Source organism: Primulina tabacum, chromosome 10 (assembly GCF_025594145.1).
Source record: "Primulina tabacum isolate GXHZ01 chromosome 10, ASM2559414v2, whole genome shotgun sequence".
Taxonomy (NCBI): Eukaryota; Viridiplantae; Streptophyta; class Magnoliopsida; order Lamiales; family Gesneriaceae; genus Primulina; species Primulina tabacum.
Genome location: NC_134559.1, coordinates 11,507,614 through 11,517,883, shown reverse-complemented (window position 1 = coordinate 11,517,883; position 10,270 = coordinate 11,507,614). Strand labels below are relative to the sequence as shown.

Below are 10,270 nucleotides of genomic sequence, written 5' to 3'. Positions count from 1 at the left end.
AAGGACTCTGGAACAATTAATAGTCAACAAGCATTTATCATAAAATGAATAGTGCATTAGAGAGAAAAATAGTCGAATTTTGACATTCTGTCGGGAAATTTTCAATACAGATTTTTTGAGGAATCATTTTTTTGCTGGACGTTTTAAAGATGGATATATTTTTGTTTGGGTTTTACATTATTTTCCCTTAAATTTATGCATATCTTCTAAGGGATTATTTGTTGGAAGAAGTTATCCATTACCAATTTTACACTTCTGTTACTTCACTCGATTACAATTTCTGATAAGCCTCCATTTGGATTGGTCCTGTTTGACGCCATACAAGCCTTCAGAGCCTTGCATTCTAACATATTTAACGTAGAACTTAGATGTCTACCAGCTTCAGAAGCGATGTTTTCGCATCCGGGATGGCTAGCTTCCTGGTTTCTTGACGTATGAGCACAGAACTTTTCGTTCTTTTCGTGACAGTCGTGAGATGTCTCTTGCTTGTGTGATATGGGCGGATTCTGATTGTCCTGCTCACATTTATGCGTTTCATGGCATCCCTTGTGCGGATGAGCTGATTTTATGTGATCGTTTTTCTTGCTGCAGCTTGCATTTTCAGAACATTCATGAGCGGCTTCGCCACAGCATTGATGATCGATAACCATTGGCACGTGGAAGTCTGAACTGCAGCTATGCTCATTGACCGGAATCGGACATTTCTTACTCTTACATGATTCTTCATTTTCAGAACAACCAAGAATATGATGGTGTGCGATCTGTGATTCCAAATCCTGATCAACTTTGCCACAGCATTGATGATTGACAGCTTTGGTTTCATTCTGTGGACTGTGACGTGCATTGCAACTATGCTCGTTGGCTGAAATCGAGCAATTCATACTCCAACAAGATGCTGAATTATCTGAACGAACATGAGTCTGTACACTCTGTGATTTCAAATCTAGAGTGTCTTTGCTACAATAGTGATGATTGGTAATTGTGACCTCGTAATGTGGGTGGCGACTTGCATCGGAACCATGCTCTTTGGAGGAATCCGGGCATTTTTCACTCTTACAAGATACTGCATTTTCAGAAAAACCATGCTTGTGTGCTTTCTGCCTTGACAAATCTTGAGAAACTTTGGTGCAGCATTGATAATCTTTAGTTTTGGCCTCATTTTGTGGAGGGCGATGTGAATTGGAACCATCCTCTTTAGCAGAAATCGAGCATTTCTTACTCCCATAAGATGCTGAACTTGTATTACCTGAACCACATTTGGAGGCACACTTCTTGGATGAGCACGATTGAAGCTCAAGTTTCTTCTGAGATTCGATATCAGAACAACAAGAATCATGAGTATGAGATGAACTGTCTGTAGTATGGCACTTGTGTCTGTGTTTGTGCTCGTGAGCATTTGATCGACTCCATTTATTCCCTCGTGTAGGTGTTCCTCGAAGTAGCAGCATGCTGTTAAAGATCACCAACAAACACGTTCCAACATCAGTAAGCACCGCAGCCCAGACGAGTGGATGGCCTGCTATAGCCAGTCCTACAATGGCAGCCTTAGTTGAAATCGATATTATCACATTCTCAATGATTTTTCTTCTCAGTTTCTTGGCTAATCGTACAGCTTTCGGTATTCTTTGGATGTCGTTTGACATAAGAACAATGCCTCCTGTTTCTGTTGCAAGTGCTGAGCCTGAGACTCCCATGGAGATGCCAATATCTGCCGTGGCTAATGCAGGAGCATCGTTTACGCCATCACCAATCATGGCAGTTGGACCTTCTTTTTGCAATTCGGTTACGATTCTTGATTTGTCTTCTGGTAGGAGTTCTGCATGAATGGCATCTAAAGCACCCCCTAGCTGATGGGAAAAAAATTTATGAGCTTGTTCTATTTCCTGTGATAAATAATTTAAAATCTTGAAAATGAAATCATATTTGGTACAACTGTTGATCGATCTTACCTGAGCTTGTGCATGCTTGGCAGCTGCATGACTATCTCCAGTTAACATCACAGTTTTGATGCGTAATGACTTGATATCGTTGATTGCTTCCTTTGCACCTGTTCGGCACATATCTGAGAGACAGAAAACACCAGCCGGAGATGACCCCAAGAAAACATAGCCGATGGACTTTCCTTCAACGTCGTAACCTTCTAATTTGGGAACTGGATTTTGAGAAAAATTTCAAGCAAAGATCAAGAAAAGATGATCCAGTTGGGATAAGAAGGGCAATCGCCCTGCACAGTAAGTGAATTTTGTTTAAAATTTATAAATCTTAAGTTGCTCTGTCAAAAAGATATTTTGGGTAACCAAAGATTGAAGTGGTTGAGTTATTCTACCAGCAGTACACCCTGCTCTTGAAGCAAGTTTTGAGTTTCCCACGTATACTTCAACATCATCAATTCTTCCGCAAATCCCTTCTCCTGGAAAATTCTGAAATCTCTCCACTTTATCAGGCGTCGGCTCAATGCCATATTCTCTAGCAAAATCTATCAGAGCAGCTGCCATTGGATGACTTGATTTGCTCTCAATGCTGGACAACCTGTATTGTTTACAGGAAGACAATCAAGATCCCGTTATTTGAACGCAAAAGCGATACAATTTGACTAAAGAATCACTACCAATATAACAAAGTGTTCAAGGTAATGTCATCCTGCAATGATCTCACATCTGCCACCAAAAACTCTCCCCGAGTTATCGTCCCAGTTTTGTCAAAAGCCATGATCTTTATCCGAGCCAATGTCTCGAGATACTCCGCCCCTTTAATCAGAACTCCTAGTGTTGCAGCTTTCGAAAGTGCACAAAACATGGCTACGGGTGTGGACAGAAGAAGTGCACAAGGGCATCCACTCACTAAGACCACCAGAGCTAAATGATACCAGTCTCTCTTGTTGTGGACTCGGAATACCAAGGGAACTAAAGCCAAAGACGCAGATATAACCACTATCGCTGCAAGAAATTTAACAAAAAAAAGTTGAGTAAACTTCATTTTCTTGTATCAATCGTTGACACAACTATCCCGAGAGACTCCCTATGTGGCAAAGTTATTGAAACTTGTTGAGAGACTCCTTTATACGGCAAAATTATTGGAAGGTGTGTTTGTTCTATTGTACATTTTAAACATTTGAATGAAATCAATTATCATGAGATAGTATTGATGAAGCAGTGGACGCTTGATCCTACGAATTCAGGACAGCGAAAAAATTGAAAGGAAGGTTGATTTTACCTGGTGTATAATACTTTGCACACTTGTCGATATATCGCTGTGTTCTGGATTTGTTGTTCTGAGCTTCTTCAACAAGCTTTGCCATTTTTGCCACTACACAATCCTCTGCTACTGCAGTTGTTTTAACACTAATATAGCCTACAAACATCCCCCAAAACGTGTAAATTTCATGATCACATATACTGCAAACTAGACATCAATACAAGATCAAATGATATATATTATCACCATTAATATTGATTGTGCCAGCCCAAACTTTGGAGTCTTTCTGCTTAGCCACAGGAAATGATTCACCTGTCAAATTTTTTTCCTCTACTTCACAGTTCCCTTCCACAACGACCCCGTCTATAGGTATTGTGTCACCGGTCTTCACACCAAGAATGGTGTTTAATTTGACTTGATCTGCATTGATTTCTTCACCAGTTTCGGCTAGGATGGCTCGCTGGGGAACTACGTTTGCTAAGGATGACATAATGGAAGTGGCCTATAAGGTTGTAACAAATCTGACATTGGATGTCATCCGATGTGCTACATATAAACTTCAGATAAAAAGGGTAGTTTATCATGAGAAGGGCTGGTGCAGTGATCTGCTTACATACCTTGTGGCTGGCCCTGGATTCGAGCCATTCGGCTATCGTGAACAGGAATACAATTGTGGCAGCTTCCCAGTAATCATGAAGAGCAATTGATCCTGAAACTGGAATATTCAGAACTTGTTAGGGAGGTCTCAATATATATAAAGCAATTCCAGTACTACTCTCAACTTCAAACTCATGGTTTAATTTTAGGTAACATATCAAGTAAACGATTCGGTAACATACCCGCTATCAGAACGAGGATGTTGATGTCAAGCGTACCGTTCCGAACCGAAGCAACGGACTTCAAGAAAATGGGTATGATCCCAACAGCAATGGCACCAATGGCTAACCATTTAAGGGGACCATATGAAAATTGTAGGAGTGATAGCAAAAGCAATGCACCACTACCAATGGAATAAGGGCTAGGCCATCTGTTCTTGTAATTACTTGTCCCATGCACTTTCACATTTGCCTCCAATCTTGCTTGATTCAACGCCTTAACTGTCACAAATCAAATAATAAAGTAGACAAATATAGACTACATAGGAGGTACCTAACAGCAATAATCAATAGGTTCTCAATACACTATGTCACACTGATTAAGAATAGCTTGTTCATGTATGTGAGACATTTATTGTGGAGTAGGTTTTCTGTGAGACGGTCTCACGAATCTTTATCTATGAGACGATTCAACCCTACCGATATTCACAATAAAAATTAATACTTTTAGCATAAAAAGAAATATTTTTTCATGGATGGCCCAAATAAGAGATCGGTCTCACAAAATATGACCTGTGAGACCGTCTGACAGAAGTTTTTGCCTTTATTGCGAGGTAACACCAATACATATGGTGAAAGAGTTAATATTTGCTATAATATCGTCTTGATACGGACACGAATGAGTGTTTTTTTTTTAAAAAAAAATTTATTTGTTAATTAATACTCTTTCTTACAGAGGAAAATTACATTACATTTACTTCCAAAAAATAGTATATGAAAACCCCATTTAAAAAAAAATTATAAAACATGAATGAAAATAAAATAATTTAAGATATTGTTTAGTATATTTCATCTGATTTTATCCTCATTCATGGAAATTGTTTTTGTGAAAATTGTGTTTCTGATCATGTACGTTTGTTTCTTTACAATTTAATCTTCTATATTGTCAAATTTCAGTTTTAATCTGTTATCTTTATTTTTTGGTAATTTTATTCATTTTGTAACGTGACACTGGTGTGGCACCAATGCAGCGCTCATATGTAGTGTCATATAAGCACTCCTTAAAATTGCCAAAAATCGAAAAATATATGAATAAAACTGAAATTTGATAACATATAGAACTAAAATCGCAAAACGACAAAATTACAAGACTAAAAATGCACTTTTCTCAAAAAATTATTCGATTTATTAATTTTGATTTTTTTGAAAAAATGAATAATATTGATGCCTAATAATTTTGGTGAAAAATTAAAATAACTTAAATGTGAATTAATAATAATTTACATTCTTCAAAAAAAAAATCAAAATCTCAATTTTACAAATACAAAATAAAAATAATATTATTTATTATAAATAAATGACAAAAATATAACTCGTAACTTAATCATAATTTCAATCAGAAAATTGATCAATCAAAACAAAAATGTTATTTCTTATCAATCATTATTCCACGTTATATGAAATTTGTTTAATAATCTCAATATGATTTATATACGTATGATCACATCCCACGAAATAAACAGTCCAAGAGTTTTTGAAAATCAGCATACACCTAAAATACGTATTATGTGTATTGATTGGTACAATTTTGTTTGAATTTTGCTAAGTCTATATAATTTTTATAGATGGATGGATTTCAAATCCATAATAATAAATTTATTGGTTTATTTGGAAAAAAATCCACTCGATAATATATTTCAGATCTCAACTTGTTATCTTTTGAGTCGTTTGGATGACTTTCAAATTCACTACAATTGGAAGTCATTTTTAATTCTTCCTTTAAAAACCAATTCAAATTCAAATGCTCCAATCAAAACGCAACCTTATATGTTTATAGTACTGTTTATTCTAAGTTTTATGGGAACATGTTATATAGTTAGAGAGAGATGAATAGTTGGTATGCATGTATGTGTGTGTGTGTATGCACATGTATATGTAAGTGTGTGTATATATGTACTAGATATGTAAACAAATTAATCCGTTTGCAAGCTACTTGGAGCTCTCCTCAATAAAAAAACTCGTTCAATATCGTTCGCTAAGCTTATCGAGCCGATTTCAAGCTCGACAATTTTATCGAGTCGAGATCGAGCAAAAGGATATTCAGATCGTAAGCTTATGACCATGTTCTCGAGCTCGAGCTCGGCTAGTTTGTTGGGCTTGAGTGTACAATAATAAATTTCATTGTCCCACATCAAAATTTGAGTATCAGAGAAGTGACTGAATGCTATAAATAAGAAGTCTTCCCCTTAAATTCTCGTATCTTAGTGGAACTTTTGACTAAGAATATTTGGCAAACTCCAAAACGAGCTCGTTTAACGAGCCGAGCTCGAGTAAGACTCGTTTAACATTATAAACGAGCTATTAACGGGCCAAACTCGAGCAATTCGCGAGCTTAATAATTTTAAACGAGTCGAACTCGAGCCTGATACTATTCAACTCGGCTCTACTCGTTTACCTGCAAGACTATATTATCATATTTGAGGTCATTATTGTTATTGTTTTGGTAAGGTCAGTCACACCAAATTCTCTTTCCAGTTTTGTCTGAACACCATATTTAAAACGTAGATATTTTTTTCTGCGAGCTTAATATTAATTTCAACGTCTCTTGCTAATTTTTACATTTTTCTCTCAGCCACTACATATTGGGTAAGTCAATTTTAATTTATTTATCCATTATTTTAAATATAGAAATTTATAAGTAAAGCAAGTATTTGAAAATCATTATATATATATAATCCCAACTAAAAAAAAAAACCATTTGCTCGAGAACAAGACTTGCACGCATCATTATTAGATTTAACCAAATTCTAATAAATTAAAAATTGCTAGTGGAGAACATAATAATTCAAAGCGTAAGTCATCTTTATTACCTAAGCCACCTTTCTAATTCATGACAATAATAATGATAATTTGCAGACTACTGCGTTAGCTCGAAGTTTATTCTGTATTTATGGATTTTATTATTAAAAAAAATTATTATTTTTATTATCAATAATTGATAACTTTATTTATTAATCCAATATTCCAATACAAAATAACCCCACCCACCACTTACGTGGGGACGACACCAGGAAAAAAAGCTGCAACTAATTTACGCACAATTCATGTGCTCCAGCGAGAAAAACACAAACTCTGGTTTTTCCCTTTTCCTTCAACTTTTTCTTGCTGGATGCATATACCAAAATTTTATTTTATTTAATAAATTAAAAGTGAATATGTAATTTTCATTTTTTAAGTTGGTGGAAATTTTATTTTAGTTATCTAATTAGTAAAAAAAATAGGTCTTTATTCAATAATAACGTACATTCTTTGGCATTTTTGTCTTTGTTTGGAATAAACCTAGCACCATCTTGACGTCATGTCACTCGTAACTTTCGACTCGTTTCGCCATCTAACAACAATTTAGGTTGTATTCGGATGGATGAATTTTGTTTCGGTAGAAGTCTTTAAGTACTCGAGAAAGGATTTCAAACTTATTTTTCAAAGACGGAGAGCACTTAAAATACATCTACTTGATAAAAATTCACTAAATTAAATTTATTGACTTTCAGTGTGACGCCTTTAATGGAATCCACGCAAACGACACATTACATAATGGATGCTATTTTATATATATATTCAATTCACAAAAATACTAAAATGATGATGTTATATAATTAAGTTCAATTTATAGCACTACAAAATTAAATATCTCCATCAAGACCTAAGTAGAATTGATCATAATTATTAATAAATTTTTAAGGGTAAGAAAAACTGTATATCGTTCTCTACTTTCGCCTCTCTGTAATTTCGATTCTCTCTGTGTTGTCACAGTTGAGTCTTAATCATATATTTTGATTGTTTTATTCTCTTTTTTGCTAGAGCAATAATGTGACATCGTGCACTTTAACGTCAAATAAGGAAAAATACTAAAAAAAAAAAGATAACATATAAAAACTGAAATCTGACAACATAGATGACCAAAATCGCAAAGATACAATTATACATTACCTAAATTATAATTTTCCCTAAATCATGCAATATTGTACATATATTTCTTATCAGAAAATATTGTGAACACATACCAATTAAAATTATATGGATATAAACATAAACGAATTAAGCGACGACGACGGTAATAACAAATGTAGTTACCTATTTGCGACTGGGAAACGAGGAGAGAGTCATGAACGACGATGACGGTTTTAGTCGGGACAATTACTGAGAAATCTTTGACTCCATTGAGTGAGTTTAGAATCCTTTCTATTAATGGAATCTCAGATGTACAGCAGAGCCCCAACACATCGAAATAGCTTTTCTGAAATTGTTTCCCCACTTTCTTTTTATTGGTATCCATAATTATTTATCCTTCTTCAACTTTTCTGCAAAAAATAAAAATAAAAATAAATCCAAGAAACATTTAAACATGCATGCATGTTCCTACTCTTTGAAAGTTTGGCAGTTCATGATAAATTTAGAAAATATTTAATGTGACAGATTCCATAATTACCACATAATTAAACACTTTTCAAAATAATAATAATAATATCAGAAATAATGAATTATTGGATTTTGTCCACAAAATATCATTTAAACCATCTGGTTCTAAAATTCTTCTTAAACCACTTCTTCACGTGCAAATGCCAACAAGCTCTATTCTACACGGCAATAACACTAGCGCAGATACGGTCATCGTCACTCGAATAAAAAAAAAATTCAAATTTTATTCGTGATTTTCTTGAGGAAAAAAAAGAATCACGATATTTGATATGATCATCGTCACTCGAATAAAACAGGACTTCAGATTTTATGCGTGATTTTCTTAAGAAATCAAAAATTTTGACATTTAAAAGACATACTAACTAACCCCTTTCGTTTCGAAATTACCGAATCCATCTCATGGATATATATGATGTTACACACGCCGCATTCATGAACAGTGTTATGCAAGATAAACTGAACTAACCTTTTTGATGAACGAAACTCGCGTGATAAAATTCGAAAAATGAAGCAAGAAATAGGCTTTTTATTTATATATGTAAAAGAAAGTAGAGAGAAATTTAAGGAAATGTTACTCGGAGATGAGAGGATACATGATTATATATTGTTAGTGAAGATATTGATGTGAGGCATAAATAGTTAAGAATAATATGGTTGGATCCACATGTAAAATGCATTATCTTTGCATTTTTTTGTATATCAGTTGGCTCATATTCTGTTCTTTGGTACCTGCGGAGAGTTGCATGAGATTTGTGCTTCTATATATAGAGATTTTATGTCCCAAAAGCAATGTTTTTTGCTTTATTTTTATTGGTTTAAAAAAATCAAGCTTTAATAATTAGTTGGAGAATTATTTTTTTAGTCACTTTATTGTAGATGATTTAGATGTGCCAAGTTTTTCTTTTTCTTGATTACACGGGTTTTTATATATAATGATTATTAGTGTTGAAAAATAATATTTAAAATGTGTGTATTGAATATTTGAATGTTGAAAATAAGAGTTGTAAATATTAAAAATTAGTGTATGATGATGTAGGTAATGATGAATTTATTTTTGGATTATTTGTAAAGATTTTCTACAAATAGATATCTCATTTGTGAAGAAAATCACAATTGAGTTGAGAGAAAAATATTATAAAGTGTGTAGTTTTATAATTTTGAGAGTTTGAGATTTTTACTTTTTACCATAAATTTTTACGTTTTTCACAACACGTTATCAGCACGAAGCTCTAAAAGTCCTCCATACTTTTCCAAGCTCCAAACAGAAGAAAAAGATAACAAAAGTAATAATATTTATTTTACTGTTATTTATTGTGTATATATTTAATATATAATATAATGTTATTCAGAAATAATAAAAATAAATTTTTCAAAAACTTGTTATAAATCCTGGGAGGATGTTAAGACGTCATCCCACACTCCCGGTAAGGGATACAACAAGTATAAAAGTCTATAAAGTTTTTAAACAAAATAACTTGTGACACCGTATTATAATAATGTGATATGATATACATAATTATTTAAACATGACTAATATTATATACATCATATTATTACCATAAAATTATACAAATGTATACTTTTTTTTGTACACCAACGGTAACAAAACGGCTAGTTTTTGCCCTATAAATATGATATCACAAACACATTCAATCACTCTAACTTTCACTTCTTCTCTAAAAATTATTCTTCATCAAATTTTCGAAGAAAAAAGAAGATGGCTTTCTCAAGGATATTTTTAATTATTTTGGTTATCATACTCACGAGTCTTGTATTTATCG

General features: G+C 33.6%; 1 protein-coding gene across 3 annotated transcripts; it reads right to left on the bottom strand.

The window, feature by feature from the left end:
* Nucleotides 1-204: 204 nt before the first annotated feature.
* LOC142505347 (cadmium/zinc-transporting ATPase HMA3-like) lies at nucleotides 205-9,233 on the bottom strand. 3 transcript variants are annotated; one of them, XM_075618299.1, is made up of 10 exons: nucleotides 8,952-9,233; nucleotides 8,145-8,366; nucleotides 4,035-4,292; nucleotides 3,813-3,910; nucleotides 3,442-3,697; nucleotides 3,214-3,351; nucleotides 2,609-2,936; nucleotides 2,327-2,529; nucleotides 1,950-2,152; nucleotides 205-1,847 (listed from the first exon to the last, which is right to left on the bottom strand). In XM_075618299.1, the coding sequence occupies exons 2-10, from the start codon at nucleotides 8,344-8,346 to the stop codon at nucleotides 264-266; spliced, it is 3,270 nt and encodes a 1,089-aa protein (XP_075474414.1). In that variant the 5' UTR covers nucleotides 8,347-8,366; nucleotides 8,952-9,233; the 3' UTR covers nucleotides 205-263. The 3 variants fall into 3 exon arrangements, with proteins under 3 accessions (XP_075474414.1, XP_075474413.1, XP_075474415.1); XM_075618298.1 differs by having other exon boundaries at nucleotides 8,145-8,371; nucleotides 8,956-9,233; XM_075618300.1 differs by lacking the exons at nucleotides 4,035-4,292; nucleotides 8,145-8,366; nucleotides 8,952-9,233 and having other exon boundaries at nucleotides 3,442-3,716; nucleotides 3,813-3,901.
* Nucleotides 9,234-10,270: the final 1,037 nt, after the last annotated feature.

Coding starts and splice junctions, on each gene's coding strand:
- LOC142505347 (XM_075618299.1), bottom strand. CDS start 8,346: ATGGATACCAATAAAAAGAAAGTGGGGAAACAATTTCAGAAAAGCTAT. Junction 3,352..3,441: donor TGGCACAATCAATATTAATG/GTGATAATATAT, acceptor GGATGTTTGTAG/GCTATATTAGTGTTAAAACA. Junction 2,530..2,608: donor TTGAACACTTTGTTATATTG/GTAGTGATTCTT, acceptor TAAACAATACAG/GTTGTCCAGCATTGAGAGCA.